We start from the raw sequence: 24,106 nt of genomic DNA on the forward strand, positions 1-24,106 counted from the left end.
CATCCAAAGGTGCATCTCAAGCTGGTCCAGAGAGGTGATACTCCCCCTCTATGCAACTTTGGTCAGGCCGCAGTTGGAGTACTGTGTCCAGTACTGGGTACCACACTACAAAAGGGATGTGGCCAGCCTGGAGAGGGTTCAGAGGAGGGCCACCCGCTTGGTGAGAGGGCAGCTGGACAGGCCCTACGAGAAGAGACTGAGGGACCTGAACCTGTTCAGCCTCAGCAAGAGGTGGCTGAGGGGGGATCTGGTGGCTGCCTACAAGCTCATCAGGGAAGATCAACAGCAAATAGGCAGAGCCCTTTTCTCCCCAGCACCACGTGGGGTGACAAGGAACAATGGTAATAAGCTGATGGAGAATAGGTTTAGGTTGGAGATCAGAAGACAATATTTTACAGTTAGGGTGGCCAAAATCTGGAACCAACTTCCCAGGGAAGTGATCCTCGCCCCTACCTTGGGCAAATTCAAGAGGAGGTTGGATGATCACCTGTCTGGGGTCTTGTGAACCCAGCATTCATTCCTGCCTGTGGCAGAGGGTCAGGCTAGATGTTCTGTTCAGGTCCCTCCTGACCCTAGCTACTATGAAACTATGAATAGTTCTTTTTATATGCCAGAAGCTGTAATGCTTTCTGGGAAATGTTCAATGAAGCATTTTTTGCCCGAATACACCAATATCAAAACCAAAACTTTTCATGGGAAAATTAAGGTGTATGCATGGTTTTTAGAAATAAATAAATAAATATATACACACATATACATACACACACACAATAACTGAAATATCTTTTTCCAAGGAGAGAAAAACTAGATGATTTAAAATTATGATTGCCATATGCACTAACTATGTAAGAGTGTTACAAAGAAAATGTACTGAGTTCTTAAGATAGTGGTCACCTGAGAATGTCCTTGGGCTAAGCACAATAAGTTAATTTCTCATGATCAACTTAACGGTAGAAATATTATAAAAGACTATATTTTATAACTAGGAGGTTGTTGTTATTCTTTTTGCATAGATTTTGCACATAGATTAACATATGAAAATGCTGAAACTATTTGAACAAACTTTCAGAAAGTTACAGTTATTCCAAGTAAAATCCTATCTTTTGTAACAAAGGCTCAAAGCTAAACTTAGTGGAAACTGTCAGCCTTTATCAACTAATACATCTCTAGAGAGATTCACAGCCAAACATATATAAAATAAAGTTGTAATCCAACAAAGTTTAGGTGTGTGTTTAGTTTCTTTTCTAGTTTGATTATAAAAAAAATAATGTGAGCTCTAAAAAGTGTAAATTTGGACAGACTCAACTTTATGAAGATATAGGAATGATTTTTTTATCTAAAATTTAAGTATATTTTAAGTGTGATTCACCAGATTAAAACAAACAATAAATATACCAGTTTTTAATATAGTGAAAATATACCTGCTTACACTATTTTCTAGATACAAAATAATTTGTATAGTTATTCTTACTCTATATTCTACTTTCTCCATTATACATACAAATCATAGCAACCTACAAACCTTAAACTTGTCAGTGCTATTGATTGTAATTATATTTGTTCTCCACTGATTTTGTTGCCTTCCAGATTCTTGCCAGATATTTTCATAGGAACCATCACCATGCTTTTGGAGTTCCACCATCAATTTTCCACTTATGTGACCAATCCAATAATAAAATTTAATCTAGAAGAAAGAAAAGTTCTGATTATTCTGGCCAATCATTATGACAAGTGATAAAATAGAAGGAAGACACATCCCAATACCTGGCAAACATGACTGGTATCAGTAGGAAGGAAAACTCTGCTTTTTAAAGTTGCAGGAGATGAACTCACTGTAGAGGACAAGGAGAGGAAATAGCCTGAAAAAAAGAATAATGTTTTGTTAATATATTTTACATATATCTATAGGACATACTAGAAATAACATACAATGTATTAAATCTGACAGAATGGAAGAAACAGATTAAAAAATTGTATTGAAGGGCTCCTCTTTATGAGGGCTGCAGTATATATTAAATTATACAAAAAATATGAAAAACAATAGTATTAAGTGTGCTAAATTAAGTACTCATAGTCACAAAATGCCTGAATTAAGATTACCTGTTCTATTTTAATTTGGTCTGCTAGTGCATATACGTCATGATACAATCTTTTATCATGTGATCGCATACAGTTTTATCCATTCGTCACTTGATGAGCAGAACGGACATTGTTTAGTCATTTAAAACAGTTTGTTTTCACCTTCTTATTCCATGGGTGACCCCACTGAATACTGTTCAGTACTACTGAATATTATTAGCATTTTATTCAATATATTCAAGTCTTGTTTCTGAAGTCAGAATTATTAAGTTTTTCATTGGCTTTTCTGCTGCAGTATTCTATTACTTCCCTATTGAACTAGTGTACTGTAGTATCTGAGCAACTCACTGAAATTAACCTATTTTCCCAGCCTCCCTATGGGCACTGTAAAGCTATTATGGTTTTCTCAGCCCAGACTAAAGAATGGCCAGGTACAAGTTTAGGTCAACCTAAATGGCCGGGCATACAGGTTGCATGTTCACAGGGCTTAAAATCACCTTGAAAGGCTAGGAACAGAAATACACATAAACCAGTATAAGTGATTGGACAGTGGTTCAGATCTGTAACACAACAGAAGTTCAGTGAACAGAAATTGCTTTCAAAATGGTCAAAACCAATTTAAAATAACCCTGGATGGATGTAGTATCAAACTTAACTGATTTAGGTTAAACTGGTTTACTGAACTTCTGTCCTGGATGCCTTCCAGATTCGAGTTAACTCTCAGTCCTCCAGCATCCAAGAATACTTTGCACCTCCCCCACAACCTCCCCCCACTCCTGGCTTTGTAGGGTGGGCGAGCTAGCCTCGGCCCAAGTGTCTGCTCTACCAGAACAGGGAAACACTCTCTAGTGTCCTCAGGCTTCTGAATTGGGCCACTGCAGGCATGTGGCTGCATTTCTAGAATCAAAAGTGAATGTCTGCTCACTTGCTTATTGGTTCAATCTATGCAGTTTAGACTAACCTGTGCAGGATGGATTAATTCAGCCTCAGGCTTTTTGACTGTCTACTTAGCCTATCTTGTATCCCCAATCTAAATTTAGCTCATGTTAAACGTGAACTAATTTTAGATTGACCTGGGTTATTAACCTGATCTGGCAAAGGCTTGTACATATTCACAGCACAGCCTTGGGGCTGGAAAAGTCCAACCACTCATCCCAGCCCTGGGGCTGTGCTGCGTGCTGTACCTACCCACTCTATGCTTACCAGGCTATTTTTAGCCCACTGACTACCTCCCCACTACCGAACTGGGCAATTGCCCCCCTCCTCCCTGTGGATCTACCAGGTCCTTCCCTCCCCAAATTACTTGGTTGCCTGGGTCGCTCCCAGCACTGGAAAATGCTTGCACTTGCCACTCCCAGTTTAAATTTAGATGGCTTAAAATAAACTGCCTAAACCTAAACTGGGTCCTGTAAGTACTTGTTCACATCCAAAATCTTTTGGGATTTGAGCTGTGAATCTCTAACAGCTCCCTACTGAGCACGTGCAAACTTTGATTTTCAAAAACTCATAACTTTTCACAAATTTAGACAGTGACTGTGAAAGATATATCCACTTAAAGAAATATTACTTGCCATTAAATTTCAAATCTTCCAAAAGTGCACAGGCTATGGAGCTTATGAAAGTCAAGTTTCTAGAATATTTAACATGAGATCAAAAAGAAAGAAATAAAACAAACCACCCCCCTCTAGCCTCCTTGCACATTGATTAAATGCCCTGCCTTAAAATGAAAAAAAATTCCTCAGAATAGGAAAAATTCAGCCCAAATGGCTACAATTTAGCAGCCTTATGAACTGGAGAGACCTGGGCCTTTAACAGAAAATATCCTGAACCCTTCATAATAGGTAGTGCTATTAGCCTTGCCTTTAATAACAGTGCTTCTGCTAAATGGGAGTTCTAGCACTTTGGATAAAGCCATAATTAAGTTTCACAAATCATGTGGGTATCTCTGTCTTTCAAATAAATCTTTTAACTGTACACCAGTAAAAACTGCTTCTAAACTCAATCACTAGGATAAGTCACTTTTTAAAAAAATTGTGGGGGAAAAGTTTAAGGTGGTGATTCTCAGCCAGAGTGCCACAGCACTCTGTGGTGCCATCAAGATCTTTTTAATGAGTGTCAAATAATATTAGAACTGTTAGGTGAGCAAACACCCTATATGTGATTCACAAGATAAACCAGAGATTACAAACTAGAATACTTAGTGTCAAAAACATTCTGACCTGTTGTAGTCTTTCTAAAATTGCCACAGTAGAGTTTGTCTATTTTTCTTCGTGGAAAAAAAAAATGAGTGAAAGCTAAATTAAGCTAAGAGTATTTTCTGAGGACTAACTTTAGTCTAAAAAAGGTTGAGAACCACTGATTTAAGTCACAAAGGCTATAGATGTTAGGAAAAACACTACATAGTTAAAAAGGCCTTCTGGCTCATAATAAGCACCAGAGACATGGGGGTAGGAGGGATAAGCAAGCTACTTAAGTCTCAAAAATCCTGTAATCACTATTTTCATATTGATAAATATAAAAGAAACAAACATTAAAATCTACTCTTTCATCACTCTCTTCCATGCTGTTCTTTTCTATATGTATAGGTAAGAATTCTTTTTTGGTGGAAAAGAACTCTTAATCACAGTTCAAATAATTGTGTACTGATCTTTTGCTGACTTCCAATATTGACCCAGCACTTCTCTTGATGTTCAAATTGATTTTCAAAACAGACTCCCAAAACACTTCATGTAATAAATGGACTGAATAGAAAGGATTAATATGTGAAAAAATTCTAGACACTGCCAAGATTCACTCAGCAAAATTTAATTAATCAAAACGTTTGAGCTGTGACAATCAAACAGATTTCATATTACATAAACGAATGAAAAAAATTGCTATAACCTGAATAGCTTAGATTTACTGCTACAATTTGAGATCATTAAGGAAATACTGCTCAGGAGCTGGTTGTGTCTTTTGTTCCAGTGGAAATCATTACTTTATATGAAAGTTTAATAAAATTGGCCTGCATGTGACTATAAAGACACCGTGGCAACAGCATTGTAGTGATGTACCATCCCAGTGGATATTTCCAAAGGCATTGTCCTCATCAAAAAGGCAAAATCCCAACAAGTTTAAGTGGAATTTGTTTGTCAGTGTACGTCTTACAAGGCTACAACATTACCTTCCTCTCAAAAGAGGGTCACCTCTGCTGGTTAGTACAAAGTGGTAACCTTTCTGTCAAATTATGCTTGATACTCCACCTACTTGGAAATATCAAGTGTACCTGGTTAACCTTTCCTTGTACTCTCTCTCTTCCTGGAGATGAGGATTATAGATATGCTAGATGCTGCATAGGGGAACAACAGCTGTGTTCAAATGTTCACTTCTAGTGGTGGAAAATTCCCATCACTAGAAATGATTCTAAGAGAAGGAGCAATACAGCTCTTCAGACTACAAGTGCTCCCTCTTTTTTGCTCCTTATGCCTTCCCCAGACCAGTGAGAGGAGCAGGAATGGGGATCTCAGCACTGATCCCTTTACTTGGCTCCTGGTGCCTGGGAGCAGGGCAGACTGAGCCCCATGGCCCCCACCCACTCAAGACACCTGGGACTCCAGTGCGAGTGGGCAGGGGCTGTGCCCTGCTACCTCAGGGAGAACCTTCACAGGCATGGTTCCCAGCTCAGCTGGCTTCCCCCCAGCCTCCCCAGTCACTGACCTTGCTCCTGGGACCAATTTATAGCTGGTTGTTGTCAGGTTATTGTTGTCCTGGAGTGGCCATTTTTGCTCCAGGACAAAAGCCTTTCCTTTTCCTTTTTCCCATTCAAAACTAACAAAGTCATCATAGTTACTCAAACATAAGATGACCCTAAATATAAGATGACCCCCCAATAATGAGATTCTATATATAGAACATTTATAAATCTGTTAAGATTTTCCAGGTATAGAATCTAAATATTTGAGATGCATCTTGAATTTTTTGCCTTCCTACTGCTACATCAGGGGAAAAAAGATCTAGGGGGTTAGGTAGCACCCTTGCTCTCTGCCCCTTGCAACTTCTTTCCTCTCTTCTTACTATCAGACCCTGCTCCCCCTGAACATGGAAGAGAGGAATAAAATTTGCATATAGGTAAAGTACTACAGGTACCCATAGACTTAATTTAGCCAGAATTGAGACATTGTTCCTTTTTGAAACTGCTGCAAGTTTTAGCACAGGTACTCCAAATACATACATTTAAGCAGCATATACAAACTATTTTTATTTATTTATTATTTCATGTTCCAGGTCAAATTAACCAAACCAGTTCTAAATCCTATACAACCTTTTTATTTTTTTCCCCCTTGGCTTCTTGTGGGGTCAGATCAAGTCTAAAGAGTATCTGAAGTCCTGGACTAAAGAGTCTGGGATGAAGGATGCTTGCCTGTAGGATCTGGGGGCCTCTGAACCCCAAGACTTCCAGGCTTGGTCCTGCACGTAGGATGCCTGCTAATGGATTTGGGAGTACAGGTTTCCCTCACTTTATACAGGTTCTGTATGTGTGAATTGGCTGTTATGTAATGACCCTTTTTACACCAAAATTAATTATATGCAAGGTAAATTCACTCTTATGCAATCAATCGGTGTGGTGGAAGCCCACGGTCAGCTGCTTTGCATGGTGCATTGTAGGAGTGACACACCAAAATATAGTCTCCTGTGCGAATCTGTGCTCCTCGCTCATTGTCTGCGACATGTGTTTCTGTAGTTGCCATCCCCATTATGACAGTGCCCTGTGCTTGTGAGTACTGTTTGCCACTGGTGAGTACCAAAATTGTCTTGTGAAAGTGGTAGAAATGGGGGTCAGTACAGTCAATGTCTTGGAACTATGGTGGCCATCATAGAGGACATTCCAGTTTTCTGCTACTCTCTCCTCTATTGATACAAAACCGGACGCCTTTATGTCCTCTATTTTTCTGTTTGTAGCCAGCCTGGGCTCTGGACAGCTGCAGCAAGCAGCAGGCAGAGTGCAAACAGCTGCGCGGGGCTCATCACCTCCATGTCAGGAGCAGAGCAAAGACTGGGGCTGAGCTGCCTCAGGCCCCACTCCACCACCCACTCCCAGGCACGCCTGCACGCACTGGTGCGGAGCTGGTGCCAGAGCCCAGCACAGCTGTTTGGAGCCTCCCGGCTGCAGCCACCCTGGCTGTGAGGAGCTGCTGCCAGCCAGGATCCTGGGCTGCTCCCAGCAGGCAGCTGGGACACTGCAAGCCCTGCTCAGAGCAGCCCAGGCTCCAGCAGCTACCCAGAGCCAGGCTAGCTGCTGGCAGGAACAGAGCCCAGGCTGGGGACAGAGGCTTTGAGTGGGGGGCTAGGGGCAGCAGGACTGGGGGGAAGGGGCAGTAGGGCTGGGGGGGCAGTGGCTTTGGGTGAGGGGCAAGGGGCAGCAGGGCTGGGAGCCCGAGGCTTTGGGTGGGGGCAAGGGGCACAAGTAGGGCATCCTGCCATGTACCCCTTGCCCTCATTTTGTTTTTCTGCCATGCCGACACTCCGGCACCTCCCAAGGTAGACATTGTGGGAGGGTTTCGGCACTCTGGCCAAAAAACGTTGCCTACCCCTGGGCTACACTATCTACATTTAAAAAAAAAGCTAGGCTCACATCAGCAGCATAGTTTCACAGCCACTCCTTGGCTAAGATCAAGTGTAGGGGCTGGGCAGTTTTACTCCCTTGACTGAGACTAGGAGCAACCAGGGAGATTATGATAGTGCTGCATGGAGGAGTTCTTGAAGTTGGGAAAAGCAGTGGCAGCAATTTTGGAGAAGAATGTAGCAGTTATGGAAAGGAAAGCAGACCAAGAGATGACAAGCAAATCAGAGAGCAGAAGTCAAGATCAACAGTCTGATGGAGGATGGACAAAGGTAGGGAAGAAGGGATGAAAGTATGTAGGAAAAGGTATGGTGGGATTAGTGGTGTTGGAGGAGGCTTTACTGAAGAAAGCAATGAAGAAAGAGTCCAGTCATCTTGAAGAACTAGAGAAGAGAAGGAGAGGAAATCAGAATGGAAAAAATGAAAAATGAAGCAGTGATTGAAGGGAAAAGGAAGACTAGCAGGAGGAATAAGCCAGACCTGCAAAGAGAAAGAAGATGGTAGGAAGCGAGAGACAGAGTGACAGGTAATTTACACCTGCGTTACCTCTCAGCTCCGTGTTCTTGGGGAACTCTGGCACAGGACGCAGCCTAACTCTCCCCCTCCCCACCTCTGCCTGAGCAAGAACTGGTTAGAGGAAGGACTCACAGAAAACAAAGAAGCTGCAGTGGGAGACACACCTAAAGCCCTCCAGACAAGGGTGACAAGAATGAAACTCCCCTGGTCTCATTTGCATCTGAGATGGAACCAGATGACAACTCATTTAAATGGGAGATGGGACAGGAATGCACCTCCATTAGCATTCAGGATGGAGAGCGGAGATTCCAAGGCAAGGACTGCACTGAATTCTGGGATCAGAAAAGCAGGAGAACGCTGCATGATGGGGAAACCTTGCTCCAAATGCTAATCAACCCACATCTACACCCAGCTCAGCATTAATCAGACCAATTCTAGTAATGACTCCTCTATTGGTATCCAAAACACTGAATCTTCCTGTCTGTACTGTGAGCTCCCTCAGAGTAATGCCACCTATAGCCAGCAGTGATCAGTTCCTATTATCCAGCATATGGACCACTGTTTACCCCTAAACAAACCTAGTGTTCTCCCTTGAGCCATTGTTAGTTCTCTACAAAAACCCCTGCCCAAGCTCACGTTTCTCTCCTGGTGCTTGGATCCAAAAGCTGCACCAGTTCCACTCCTTTTCTGCCTGGAATCCCTTCATTGATCCTGCTGAGGGCTCTGCCTGTCTGCCAGCTCCAACAAACACCTGGGAACCTCAACTGGTTCAAGCTTCACTGAGTGATGACACCCCAGCATGCTCTCGTTCTCTCTCTCTCTCTGCCTCCAGGAACCTGACTTTTATTCTCTTACTGCAGGCACAGCTTTCTAAACCTGACTTTTGCTAATCAAACTCAAGCTAGACTTCCCCAAAACCCTAACTGAAACTATGTAATATTGTAACTATTTAGTTGTCTCTCTCTTGTATGGCTATTATTACTGGTATCATCGTAAGTTCATATACCTGGCAATAAATAACTTTTATGGTCAAGCTGGTTGCTATACTTTTTCTATGAACCTCACCTACTCTTTCTTCCCCTCAACCTTCCCATTTGCTCTGCAGCAATGCTTCTTTTACCTAAGCCAAAGATCCCTGTAATGTCCAAAACAACAGTGGGGTCTGCTCATCAAGGGGGTTACTACTAGGACAGCTAGGGCAAAAGACTGAGACATGCTTAGTTTGAGACACAGAAGGGGATCAGCTTGTACAGGCTGATTGACCCAGTTTGGCTCAGACAGGCCCTAATGAACTGAATGCTGGCCCATGGGGGTGTCAACTGGACACCCAGCCTGATTCAGAGGTATTTTGTTTATCTGTGTGCTTGTGTCTGACTGCATTTTCTTGTTACCTTAATTAACTGATTCCTGGCATATGAGGGTGTCAGCCTGTCCATGCTGATCAACCTAGCTGGGTCAGGTGTGTCACATTAATCTCTGTGTGTGTGTGTGTGTGTGTGTGTGTGTGTGTGTGTGTGTGTGTGTGTGTGTGACTGACTGATTTGGTGGATGGAGGAACCCAGCCCCATTGAAACTGAGTCCTACAAGGTAGCTCCATTGGGGGTGAGGACTTGCAGAAGGGCGAGATACAACTCCATATAGAAACACAAGTAACACAAGCAGCACATTGACAGAATTACAGAGACCCCCAGAAACGTACCCCTAATAAATGAGCACACCCCAAAGTGACGGGCAAATCTGGTAACACCTGAGAACAAGAACAGAGGTAACAGGGGAAGGAGGACAGAGAAGTTTGGAGATGAACAGATATTAATTTATAAGAAAATATTGTTTGAAGTTTTCAATGTTAAAGTGGAACATTTGAATAGCTTGGTCACCTTTCCCAACCCAAAGTCTTGGGAAAATTTATATTGGAGCCGAGAAGATTATGAGGATTTTTGGAACATGTATGTGGTAGTAGGTGAGAAAGAAAAACATAAGGGGATAAGTTTTATTGTGGGGGGAAAAAAAAGAGAAAGGACAATAATTATTCAAATGTACATGGACATGCTTAAGATGGGGGGAGACAAAAAATGGTTGGAGAATTACGTAGCAAAAGTTATGTATGCTGAGATGATGTGTGATAAATATGGTATATGGACAGTATCATGGAGAGTTTGTGTGGTAGTGAAGGCAGATGACAGGAATCCTGGTGAGATAACACACTTATCACCAAGAGCCTAAGTAGGGCTGGAGAGTTTGCAATGCATTTAAAATACCCTAAACTCTGTAGCAAATGTGGGCAGGAAGGACATCTAGCCGCATATTACTGGTATACAATATGCTACAGATGTAAAGGGAAAGGGTACACAGTGGCAGAGTGCCAAGAAATAATGAAGTATGTTATTTGCAGGGAAGAGAGAGACACAGTAATGATGCCCCTGGTCCTTGTCAGATAAAGCTATATCTACAGAGGGGCAGAAATAGGAAAGAGGAAGTTGAAAAAAAGAAGATTTTGAGTTGGAATGCATGGCAATGGAGGAGACACCACAAGGAATAGCCAGGGAGGAAGAGAGTGAAACTTCAGTAGTCAAAGTGGCACAGCAAGAGACAGAGGAGGGAAAAGAAGGAAAGATAAGTGGAACAAGTGACTTTGAGACAGATAAGAGAGAAGGGAAAGAGCAGAGAATGATACAGGAAGGAGGAGGATCAGGAGAAAGGAACAATACAGGAAGAGGACAGAGCAGAAGAAAGAACAGGAGCCAAATTAGAAAAAGAAAGACTCACGTGCTATGAAGCTTAAGGCAGCAGACAAAGAGAGAAAGGGGGAGGGAGATGGGCTGACAAAAGGCTCACTGGAGCTAACATGGTCTGAGACTAGTGGAGAAGGGAAGGGAGAAGTGGGGAGTGGAAGCATGTAGAAGAGGGGGAAGGGGAACCTTTCTTAAATGTTAAAGCAATAAAACAACTTACAAAGACTTTGGGGATGTGAAGTGGGAGAGGATTTGAGCTGACAGGATCAAGCAGAAACATAGAAGTCTTGTAAAGTGGTAGAGAGGTGAAATTTAAATGGATAAGCATGACTGTGTATCGCATCTATAAATGTCAGAAGTGTGTTATCAAGGAATAAATAGGATAATATTATGCCAATACTGAGTGGGGTAAAAGTGGATATAATATGTTTGTATAAGTGTGGGATCCCATGGGAGATGGATTACAACCTTTTTGTAAAGAGATGGGGATAGGGACTATCAAGGTAAGTAGGGTCAGATGTAAACAAGGTGGCTGAAGTTGCAATTTTGCTCAAAAGTGAAGAAGTGCAAGTGTGGCAAATTCAAGTGATTGTGGAAGGGAGAGTGCAATGGATAGTGGTGAAGCTTGAAAAGAAAGTGTTAGAGATTTGTAATATATATGCACCAGCTGAAAGAGCAGGAAGGATAACCCTGTTTAAGAAATTAAAGATGTATGTAGGTGGAGGTGGGCAGTGAATTCTGGTGGGTGATTTCAATTGCATTATCAAGGAGGGTGACAGGAAAGGTGATAGAGGGGAGGGGGTGCTAGACAACTCATCAAAAGTACTCATTAATATAATAAAGGAAGGAAATTTAATGGATGTATGAGCCAGTGAGAAGGTGATTACGAGGATGGAACCAAATGAGAGACAGGTATCATGGACTGATTTTGTATTAATGTCAAATGGGCTAGAGATTGTCAAGAAGATCTTAGATGTGACCTTCAGTGATCACTGGATGCTGAAAATGGAAGTGAGTTTAGAAAAAAATCTATGGTTGGGGGAAAGGGATGTGGAAATTAAATGTTCAATTATTACAAATGAGAAGACCTGTGAAGAATGTATGGGACTGTATAAAGGATGGAAGACTCTGAAGAGATTATACAAAATAATCTGGGAGTGGTGGACTATGATAAAGAGAAGAACAAGCAAATTTTTCAGAAATATGAATCAGAGAGAGGCAAAGAACAGGGTGGAAGGTGTAGAAAAACTGCAGGCAAAGAAGCAGCAATTATTAAAGGAGGCAGTAAGAGGAGTAAAAATGAAAGAACTGCAAGACAAAGTGAGGACTGAAAAATGGTTCAGAATGAAAAGAGACGCGAAAATCTTTCTGACCAGAGCACCTTGGCTGGAGAAGGGGGAAGGATGGTGTAAATATTTTTTGGAAAAATTGAGGAAAACTAGGAAGGAACTAAAAGCAGTGAGAACTGAATAGAAGAGAGGCAAGACTGTTGGATACAGTGGTGGGGTTTTATAAAAAGCAGCACAAAAGAAAAGGAGTGGATGGAAGAAAAAATGAAGGTGCTCCTTGAAGGGATAAAGGAAAGAATAGAGGATGGAAAGAAACAAAAATTGGAGGAGAAGTTATGTATGAGAGAGGTGGAGGACTGTGTAAAAGCTAGCAAGAGAGGGAAGGCACTGGGAAGAGACAAACTTCTGGTGGAATTCTATGAAAAAATGTTGGCACCGGCTAGGGGCAGATATAATAGAGACATACAGGGAAACAAAGAAGAGATAGGAGAGGATTTTGCAGGTGTGGTAATTTTGATATTCAAGAAGGGAAAGGAAGACATGTTAGGTAACTAGAAGCCAATAACCCTTTTAAACATAGACTACAACTTGATAGCAAAAGTATTGGCCAAAAGAATGCATGACTGTTTAGCAGATGTGATACAAGAAAAACAAACATGTGCTGTTCCTGAGAAGAGGATATTCCAGGCTCTGTGGTTAATGAGAGAGATCTTGGATGTGCAAGACAGAAAAAGAAATACAGTAATAATGAATCTAGACCTGGGAAAAGGTCACAATAGTGTTAAATATGATTTAATGTTTGAAGTATTGCACAGGATGGAGTTTCCAGTGAAGACGACGGGATGGGTTAAAAGTGCTATACAGTAAAGCAGGAAGTCTAGTACTAGTAAATGGTTGCTTGTACAAAGCATTCCCCACACAAACAGGGGTAAGACAGGAATGCCTGCTTTCCCCCTATCTTTTTGTGTGTGCAAGGGAGCCATTAATGCAGAGAATTCATGATAAGCTGGTAAGTGGTGTGAAGATACCAGGAGCAGGAGAAGTTAAATGTGCAGTATACATAGATGATGTGAACATAGAGATTCAGGACAATGTATCTATTAAAAGGGTACTGAAGCATACTGAGAACTATGGTGAAGTGTTGGGGGCAAAATGAAATAAGATGACAAGTACATTGATGGGTATGGGGAACTGAGAGAATTTACAGAAGTTCGGGCCACGGGTGGTAGAAGGTGCAATCAAGATCTTGGGAATCCCAATGGATGCTTAAGGGAAAGGAACAAAGGCATGGGAGAAGTTAGAGATAAGAGATAGATAGATCTTGGTTTTGTGGAATAGAAGAACATTATATTTCAAGGATAAGGTGGCTGCAGTGAAAATGGTACTCTGGCCACTCCTTTACACAGGAGTGGTGTACCCACTGTCATGGCAACAGATAAGGAGGGTACAGGGACAGATATGCATTTGGGGAGGGAGTGAGGGAAGAGAGGGAGGAAAGAAAAGAAAAAGCATAGCCAGAACACAGTTATGCAAAGCCAGGGAATTAGGAGGTTGAGGAATGCCAGATTTGGAAAGCTTTGTGTATACTTATAAGTATGTTCTGTAAAGAGACAACAGAGGAAGTGGAGGTCTTTTCTACACGTTTCTGCTGTTACCTGGCAGGAAGAACATTAAGAAGATGCGGCATGTATGGGGGAGGTTGGAAAAAGCCAAGGGTGTGGCAGCCACCGACCCACTATGCAAAGATGGGGCGATTCATAAAGGTAAGTAAACTTGAGAGAGTGGGAATAAGATGCCTGAAAGTCTGTAAGAAGGTGATTAATATGATAAGAAAGATAAAATAACAATAGTTGGGGATCTGGAAAGATAGATGGTAAATGTGTAGAATGAAGTGACAGATAATAGACTGAAAGAAGAACATATAGATTTTATATGGATTTTGATACAGAATATTCTTCCTGTGAGGGGCATTCAGTCTAAATGGGCTTTTGTAAGGTTGGCGGTGTACTCGAGGGTTGTAGGGCTGAAAAGTCTGTACTGCATGTATTTTGGGACTACCTTTTTGTGCAAGGAGCTTGGGAGGGGGTACATTTTTTTTTTTTTGAGGGAAATTATATATGAAGTCACAGTTTGTATTGAAATGGTGTTGTATGGGATAATTTCCAAAGGACTGGAGATGCAGACTGAGAACCATACTACTTTGTGCAACAGTAATGATATGGAAGGTGAGAAATCTTCTCTTAGTCAAGGGACTGGCTTTCACCAGAAAAGAATGTTTGGTGCTGGCAAGATATGAATTAAAATACATTTGGATCAAGATGTAGACATGGTGGGAAAAGAGAAAGCAGAGAAGAGATGGAGGAAAGAAGAATGGCAGTGTTTCTTCCAAAAGGACAAAGGCACAGAGTGAAAGTTGTTGTTTCCTTCTGGATTTGGGATTGTTCACAAGAGGTTAGTGTGTTAATGGTGAAAAGGGGTGCAAGAAGTACAAGCTATTGTTGTAAGGGAGAGTGTCAAGTTTTGCATTAAAACAGTTTGGTTTGTAATAAAAAAAAGGTATGGATCATGTGTTTTATAATCATGCCCAGTTTTGGCCAGCTTCATAATTGGTTTCTATTACTAAGCACATGCTGCTTTTGGAAACAATTTAATTATGGAGAATGTATTTAATGTGGTTTCCTTGTATACAAGTATAAGATGATAGGCTTTTTTCCCCATGCTGACTGGGGGAGGGCTAGGGGGGGAACCTCATCTTGTATTCAAGCAAATATGGTAGTTAAAGCAAGGCCCTTTTACTAAGCAACTGACAAAATGGATGAGTCCAAGAAGGTGATAGATAGATCATTTGGAGAAAATTATGCAAGACAAAACATGTGAGCTTTAAAATAAAGAAAGAAAAGATGTTGTCAGAGAAGCCAAACATATTAAACAACACAATAGAGGACTTAGTTCCAATTCCTAGATATTCATCAACTATACTGAATTATCATGCAAATTCCACAACCCTGAACATGACTTGCAAGTCATTGATTAACAGTGTGCAAGATGGGCACCGTCGCTGAGACATGACATTACTGACAGAGTTAATCAGAAGTTTTCCAATGAAAAATTCTTTTAAAATTAGATTTTTTTAACTAGAGAAAAAAGATATTTATTTAAACCATTAAGTTTTCATAAGCATTTACCAGTTTTCATTAAACATTCAGCATGAAAGGTTTCTTTGGTCCAGGAGAGAATTTGGTCACAAAAAAAAATTTCAAACCCCAGAACAGCTTCTGAGGTGGGTCTCTCAATAACTCTAATTAGGGCTCTTCTGCTTTAGCCAAATAATTACTAATTAGGTCAGACAGCAAAAGGAACTGACACAGCACAATTTTATAGCAATCATATTGGAAGTGGGACACCCATGGTTTAAGTCATTGGCATAATTAAGTGGGTGGAACAGAAACTTAAAGATGGGTGCCCTATTCCTTGGGATATTGGTTATTCTCAAGTGAGTGTTACTCTCCCATTTACTCATTTGTTTATGAAAAATGTTATAGCGGTTGAGGAAACAAGTTGAAACATTTCTCTTTCACTCTAATACATTACAGGATACTTTTTGAAATCTGGAAAAATGTTAGAGGATATTATAACCATTTCCTCTCCACCATTAAGTACCTATTAAAGATAGTATTTAAAATTCTATAGTCACAGTTAGATTTTGGAAAGTGCTTATGTTTCCTGCAAAGCAAATAGTTGTTAAAAGCTGAACAAATCCCTAGGGAAATGCTCCATTCAAGTTACTCTTTGACTTGCACAGAATTCTTGTGTGGCATGCTGTTTACAAGTTATATTCATGTAAACAAAGTGAACATTATTATGAGGTACACTATAAGGGATATATATAGGAACATCTAAATAGTCTAGCCTAAAAACTCAGGGTTAACTCTGCTTAGTGCCTGTGTGTATGTGAAGAGAGGATATAAAAGCCCTTCTATGTGTGGCACAGGGATTGGAGAAATAGGTGCACTCCTAGCCTTTGCACTCAGGAACAACTGAAGTCATTATCGTTGCAGAAAGGACAGAAAGCGAGTGGAATCAGTTTGACCTCCCTTATTTTGCCCAGAAGAGGTGTTTCTTTACAGCAAAAGGGCATTCCACATCCTGTTAAGGGGCAAAGAAGAGGCCATGCTCTCCAATAATTCAAAGTATCTTGGTGCCTATAGGACATAAGTGCCAGCTGGAGAGAGACACTTTCTGAACAGTATAGAAGGCAATTTGATGACAATCAATATTGAAGCCTAACTCTAATGAGGTGTACCCATTGCATTTTAATGAACAGTTAAATTCAGGCAATTAAAATAGTTTATGTTAGGAAACAGAGGATGGAGCCAGACTATTGTCTATGGGCAGAATACAAAAAGTAATCATCTGAAACTACAATAAGGGAATTTTAGGTTGGATATTAAAGATGCTAGAGCAACTGTATAGCTCTCATCATTGTACATTTTTAGATGCAAGGTAGACACGCTAAAGTGAAATGGTTTAAACAAGGATGACCCTGCCTTGAGCAGATGTTTGGACTAGATGATCTTTTGAGGTCCCTTCTAGGCCTTCCCTTTCTTTTTTATGATTTCAAAGTTGGAATGAATAGTACCAAGCCAGGCAAAAAAGCAAAACTAAACAAAGCCAGCTGGGTCCTGGTAAATGATTATGTAAGCCCTCATAGTAATAAACTCTTCTTAGTAAACTTTGATTTGATGCTAATACTACATCAACTATTAAGTCACATGATAGAAAGAGTTGTTACCCGGGACTCATTTCTCATCATTTCCGATTATGATTTTTCCAATATATGTGCAGTAACCATAGTAAAATAAATTACAAAATAAGTGCAGGTTAAGTCAGGAAAAATAGGAAAACTTCACCAGTTAGTAGAAACAAATAAACATTCAGTATTTCTAGACAAGCATAATCAACAATTGCAAAAAATGTAAGATTATAATTTAGTCTCTCTTTACATTAACATCTAAAGCAGACACCAGATGGTTACACACTTGGGGCTCCTTACCAGTGTTATTTCCACTGTGGTCAGAGAGGGGTGATTCCATGCTGGTTAGGCCATTTCTCCTTGTCCACCCATTAACAAAGAGGAACACATTGCACAGGTCCTTTTCAAAATCACACACTTTATAACCTAATCAGAAATAAATGTTTTCAGAATCTGTATAGAATAATGATTTAACTACAACCATAACCAAATAAATAGAAACAAATGAATGTATTATTGCCATTCTTCATTATTTACAAAGCGCACAGAAATATTCTCAAATGTCTCACAGGACATGTAAAATACATCCAAATGTTTTCCTACGAACAATGAGAAAAGGCAACAAGTAGTGCAGTGGGAATAATAGAGGAAAAGGAAGAAAAGAAGTCAGTCTACATACCTAGAGGAGCTCATGTATCATCTTGCTACCAAGTCCATTCTACACAAAATATACCTCTCCACCTATTTATGTAAAATGTGTGTTTAAATTGTATCAGGTTGCATGTAAGCAGATACAATAATCTTAAAAATACAGCAAACATCATCACTGCCACTTAATTCAAAGGCTTCAATACAGATTATCATTCACGTCAACACCAGGCTCTTTAAAGTAGTAAAAAAGGGTTCAGCACCAGCAAATCGCCATTTAGAACCTCTTTTTTTTTTTTTTAAATCTACACCTCTGTTGCTGTCACTATAACAAAACCTGATTTTTCAACAGCATGTTCGTTATTTTAACTAAACCTTCAAGGACCTAAATGGGGGTTTCTGACGGGTAGGGATGTATAATGGGAGGATGAGGCTCTCAGTATTTTTCACAACCCATTTTGCACATAGCATGAACGTGTCCTAAATTAGATGAAGGTTCCCTTAGCCAGCTGGGGTGCTGCTTTGATGAGACCAAAGGAGGGGAGACACCCTTGGCAAGAAAATGAAGTGGAAGGACAGAGGGCAGTACTTCATGTTTTTCTCCTGCTACCCTTTCCTTTTCTTTCTTCCTGATCTTCAGCATGTGTACATTAGGTCTGGGCTGCTTCTCTCACTCTCTTACCCTCCCCCTTCCTGGGTAATTGAATGCTATATCCTGGCTCGGAGTCTTTCGTGACAAACTTATCTGCCATTGTGCTGTGGGGCGGTGATGCAGTCAATGTGCTAATAGCAGAATGAGGGGGAGGACTATTTGCTATTATCGACTTAGTTTCAACAGTAACTGGCATGCAGACAAAACTGAGGTAAGCAGAGCAGCAACCACATGAAGAATTGCTGAGGGAGTACAAGGTACACACCTAGCAGTTTAAGAAAATATCTAAGCAACCCAGATCCCCTAGGGAATCCCTGGCAGTGCAGTCTTGGAGTCTTTCAGTGTGAGGCTGCCACAGTCGGCCCTGAAGCTTAAATTCACATTATGCTTCTAGCTTCAGGTTCAGGGATAAACAGGTTCATTTCTAGCGTGACAACATAGCAGCAGCAGAATCTATTGCAGAATATGAATTAAAGTCCCAGTGTGAGCTGTTCAATATGAGCATTTGTATTGCACTGCCTGCTAAAACTGGACAACATTTTTCAGGCAAAACTTTTTTGCTGAAAAAACATATCATTTTGAATAAACTGAAACAGCACAGCTACATGGGGTAAATTCACCAGATTGCTTTAGTTAAACAAATGTTGGGAAAAAGGTCTAAAGGTTTCACTGGGACATCTTCAAAACCACGCAAGTGAAAGAAAGTGTTTCATATGATCTGGAGCTTTTCTTCTTCTACCAGTTCTTTGTACGTACAGTCTTCAGCTCCTGGAGCAGTGGAAAATTCCCTTAGAATGGAGCAAAAGCCCACAGAATTGAAATGCACCAGAGTCTACCTCTTACACGCCCCCACTGAAAAGTGCAGATAGTTCTCTACCATGCAATTTTGTTTGCCAGCCATTTCCTTTTGCAAAATACCCAACTGATTTCCTTGCATTGTTTTTTTAGTTCACAAGTTATAGGAAGTTGGTCACTTTAAAGGAGGCATTTAGACTTTAAAGTCCCCTCTATGACAATTTCATGGGCCTTGTGGAGAGTGGAAGGCAGATGTGATAAATCTCAGCCTTAATAAGGCTTTTGATATTGTCTCTTATTAAATTGTCATAAGTAAACTATGGAAATATGGTCTACAGGAGGTTATAAAGGTAAGTTATTGTGCTCAACATCAAACTGGGAAGAAGTATTAAGTTGGGTTCCCCAGGAATTTATCCTGGGTCCACTACTGTTCAGTATCTTCATTCAAGACTTGGAGGATAGTAGTGAGTGTATACTTGGTAACTTTGTGGATGACAGGAAACTAGGTTGGGCAATAGACATTTTCATGAATAGGATTAAGAATACCTTGATTAACTGAAAGCAGGTGAATTGAAATAAATAGGATGAAATGTCAAAAAGAAAAAAAAAATGCAAAGTACTACACCAAAGAACAAACAATCAAGATACACCAATATAAAGCAGGAAATAACAGGGCAGAAAATGACTGACAACAAAGATGAATAGTAGTTAGAACATAATATTATTGGAGAAAAAGATAATAATATACCAGGATATATAAACAAAAATATTTTATATAAGTTACTAGGTCCAGTTTTGGACATCACACTTCAAAAAAGATGTAGACAACTTTCTACAAAAAGTGGCCAAAGGAGAGCAACAAAAAGTGATTAGAGGTCTAGAAAATGTGACATATGAAGAAATCCTTCAAAGATGGTTTTTGGTGAAGAATAGCCAGACCTACTGGAAATGAACAGGCTCAGAAAGTAGCAAAATGTAAAATTAGTAAGTATCCCAAACTATACTTGCAGTTTTTACTAATGGTTTTTCATGAAGTAGTTAAAGGAATGTCTCTAGAATTTTAAGAGAATAGATATATCTATCCAGCCTAGGGGTGGGTCTGATAGCTTCCCAGCAGTGCATGAATTCCTTTCTGGGTACCAAGCAGGGTGGTGTTAAATGCCTGGTTTCTGTTGTTCCTAGTGGCAGGTTAGATAGGGTTGGTAGCTTAAAACAGTTCAGATATGAGGTCCCTATCTGGACCTTAGTTCCTACACAAAAGCAATGGAAAGGTTCTGCCTTTATTTCTAGTACGGTGTGGGACACCATTAATCTCATGCTGTCTACATCTGGTATGAAGAAGTTGAACAGGTCAGCACTTCGGCTATTAGCTAAGGTTCCTCAGCAGCCTAGGGTCTACATGGCCTTCATACCCAGCCTCACGTTGTAAAAAGTTTTAACTATGGTGTTATTTTGGAAAAACCCTGCGGGGTAGTTTAAGGCAATTGCCTTAGTTGAAAAATAGGTTTATATATAGAGTTCAAAGTTTCATTAAACTATACTATGGTAAATGTGTCTTACTGTTTCCATGCCTACCTCAGTGCAACAGAATTAATATATATAAAATACATGAAAATAACAGACAGTGCTGGCATAGTTATTTATGATATATATTAATGTATAAATTAGCCCAACCATCAACTCTTCTGTTTTGCAGTTTTCAACCTTGATATAAAGCAATATCTTTTAGTGGCTGAAAAGCAGGTCAATGGTTTATCAAACATGCAAGCAGTGCCAGGCCATTGTGTCCTTCCTTTATATGGAATACACTGAATTGCACTCAATTTTATTTCAAGAGATTTCTCTGGCTGAAAAAACAAATTAAAATCAACAAGTACAAAATAAAAAGCACAGCTCTTTTTAAAATTAAAACTCTGGATCATTCATGATACTTCTACACATATATTCACTTAATTTTCACAAAAGATCTAACTTGAAAGTTATCCAATATAATTTTCTGGACAATAAAAAACTGCTGCTTGTAGAGCAAGGAGACAGGAGGAAGAAATGTGTGGGTTTTTCTAGACACATTTTTTGCAGTGTTCATTGTGAAGAAAGCAAGCTCTAAAATAATCTACTAGTTAAAAAACATGCCTACATCTCTGAGACTAAAGATCAAGATCTATCATGTGTATTTAATTTTTGTTAATTCTTCCTATAAATGAGATCCTCTATCACACTGCTGCAAAATTTGTGATATTTCCCCAAATAAAGACAGTTCCTGTGAAAATAATGTGTATTTTTAATGACTTTGTGATTGTTTCCCAAGAATTAACAGTCTAACAAACTAAGAGTGTGCGCACATCATTTTAGTGTGCTAATTTGAGAATGCAGTGTATTAAAAAAACGCACAAAAAACCTTACCAACTCAAAGCTAAAAGTTGATGTGGAATACAATAGATCCACAATTTCTCCTACTCCCTTTCAAGTGCAATAACAAAGAACAAACAGCTAAAAGATGCAACAAAAAAACCTGAAAAGTTAAAACTGTCAGCCTGGAATGTAATCTGTGCAGAAAGACTCACCCTTAGTCCTGTATGGAGTCAACCTGATTTAAGTGTCTTTGGATATCTCCAAAGACCAGAGGTCAATTCTTGACCATCAGACAGCGGGTTTGGGCTCTGTGTAAGAGTCTACCTCAAAAATCTTAGTTTTAACACCGCTGGATTTGAGGGAAGTAGCTTGGGTATAGTCCCTTCCCCAAACCAGACCTACATCTAAATGTTATGACTGACAGTTAACCACTTCATTGGAGTGCTCCAAATTCCCAGGCCCAGGCATTCCAAATGCAGATTTCCTATTTTATGGTTCTGGCTCATCCCTAATTTCAAGTCTATTTCATTTTGTGACTTGTACCATTGCTCCCACAGTAGAATCTGTGTAGAAGAATCTTTTGGGAGCTCTTATATTCTCTTTTATTTGCACAGTCAAAGTCCTGAATTTGGCTTAGAGTGTGTAAAGAACCATGCTTTCTGGTATATTCTATTGATTGGGCAGGCAATAAATTTTAGTGACCTGTCTAGAGGAAATATTCTTCTGCAGAGAAAACCATGGCCAGAAACTGTGCATATTCATTTTTTTACTTCAGTTGTCTATAGCATAAAAACATATCTTGTTTTCAATGGATATGAATTACAATTATATAAAAAAATCCCTAAGGCATGGAGTTCCTCTGGCTGTGTAGAAATGAGGCAATTTTGTGGGCATAATATGGGGATTCTGTAGGTTAATGACTGCCTGCAAATAGAGGAGATTAGATCTCATGATCAAGAAGGCCTCGTCCAGCTCTACATTGTGCCAAAAAGACCCTGTAAAACTTTGATTTAAAGTTACATTTACAGATCTCCATAGAACGAGATTTTTCTGCACCAGGCATCATTATATGATAGAATTTACAATATTACAATAACAGTATATGTCAGATGCAAGTTAAGTTTATCAGGCTAAGCAAGCCTGAGTGCATTATATTGTCTGAATGACACTCTTAGGGCTAACAGAAAATACATTCATATACAGCAATGACATTAGAAGGTTTTAAAATTTATCATTTTGTGATGTCACTTTTTCCTTAAAACATATGTATTCGCTTGCTTTGCTCTTTGGGCAAGCTCCAGCTTTGCTACTTTGATTGCTGTTCACCTACTGAAACAATCTTCAGTAAATCTGTGAGAATGTTTTCAGAAATTCAGATTCAGGGTAAAAAAAAGAATGTTTTTGAAGCAGGTTTTGGACAGCCAGATTTAAACCAAGTTAAAATGTAATAAAGTTGATCTGCAGTAAGCATTTGTGAATTCAAGGGCAGGGGTCTCATCTAGCTATATAACCTGAATAAGGAAATTCAATGAGACCTTGACCCTTAGGTAGAAATTGAAATTTGAGCTGTTGAAATTTGTAGATGATAAAACAAATGAAATGACAAAAAAGCAATAAAATTCAATCAAATGAAATTCTGCCTCTCTATCCATTGCGTATAAGCACAGTTTCCAAACTGCATTAAGTCTACTACAGAACTTTGCTGCACTTCAAATAAAACCCACTGATAACTACTTACATTGTTTTTCATTACTGCAGTCACCATGTAGATCAGAGAAGATGCATAGTTTGCTTGGAAAAGAGGTTCCATTGCCACACTGGATATTTCCTCTGAATGACTGAACAACTACAAGAGTGATACAATACAAGGCACAAAATAATCCCACTTTGTTCATTGGGTATGTTAATCTCCAGGGTTTTACTGTGAAAAGAAATATTCTATAAATCTAGCACTAGCCCCAAATCACTCATAAATAACCATGTTCACACATACTGCTTTTAAACCTCTATTAGGTAGAGGTGTGTGTAGATTTTCCTACTCTAAAAAAAAAAATGGCTTATGTGAGGCAGTTACTTTTGATCCATGCATAGGTGTGTCTCTAGAAAATGTTTAACTCTGTTACGACACTTTATGACTAAAAGATTTGTTTCATTAAACTGCAATGCAAGTCAGATGCATATCATTAACTCACTGGTTGAAATTATTACTTGCCTTGTAAAAGTACAGGGGGGGCATAGTATAATTACATAGTGAGCATTATTCATGAAGACCTGTCTTCTTCAAGGAAATTGGCAAAAGTGCCCAAGTAATTTATGACTAGTTTTATGCATTAGCTCTAGGGATGCAACAAATTCAGCATACATTTCAGCAGCTAAATAATAGCATGTTAGCTATCTTTGGAGAGAATGAGAATTTCATGACCTAACCAGATGGGATGCTTGCCTCTTGCATAATTTCTGGACCATCACAGCTACAACGTCTCTTACAGTACCCTCACCAAACCACACATTAAGCAATCAGTTGAAACTTGCCTGTACAAACCAAAATTATGGATACCACTAGAACTACTTCTGCATTGTCTGGTTTTTAACCCTTAGTCTTCTCTCACTTTAAGAACCATTTTTAGTTTGCATGAAGGGACTCGTAATTCATAAGCTTTCTCCAAACAGCTCTGGTAAACAACTTGGAAT

At 39.7% G+C, this 24,106-nt stretch overlaps 1 protein-coding gene across 1 annotated transcript in view; it reads right to left on the bottom strand.

Annotated features, from left to right (window-relative positions):
* Positions 1–23,223, bottom strand: part of MALRD1 (MAM and LDL receptor class A domain containing 1) — a 455,974-nt gene extending 432,751 nt beyond the window's left edge. The window contains exons 1-4 of the mRNA XM_025210089.1: positions 23,154–23,223; positions 17,269–17,394; positions 1,765–1,859; positions 1,523–1,684 (exon numbers count right to left, since the gene is read on the bottom strand). Coding sequence (XP_025065874.1) covers positions 1,523–1,684; positions 1,765–1,859; positions 17,269–17,308 — 297 coding nt within the window. The 5' untranslated portion in view covers positions 17,309–17,394; positions 23,154–23,223. The remainder of the gene's footprint in view (positions 1–1,522; positions 1,685–1,764; positions 1,860–17,268; positions 17,395–23,153) is intronic.
* Positions 23,224–24,106: the final 883 nt, after the last annotated feature.

This window comes from Alligator sinensis, unplaced genomic scaffold (assembly GCF_000455745.1).
Source record: "Alligator sinensis unplaced genomic scaffold, ASM45574v1 scaffold234_1, whole genome shotgun sequence".
Lineage (NCBI taxonomy): Eukaryota > Metazoa > Chordata > Crocodylia > Alligatoridae > Alligator > Alligator sinensis.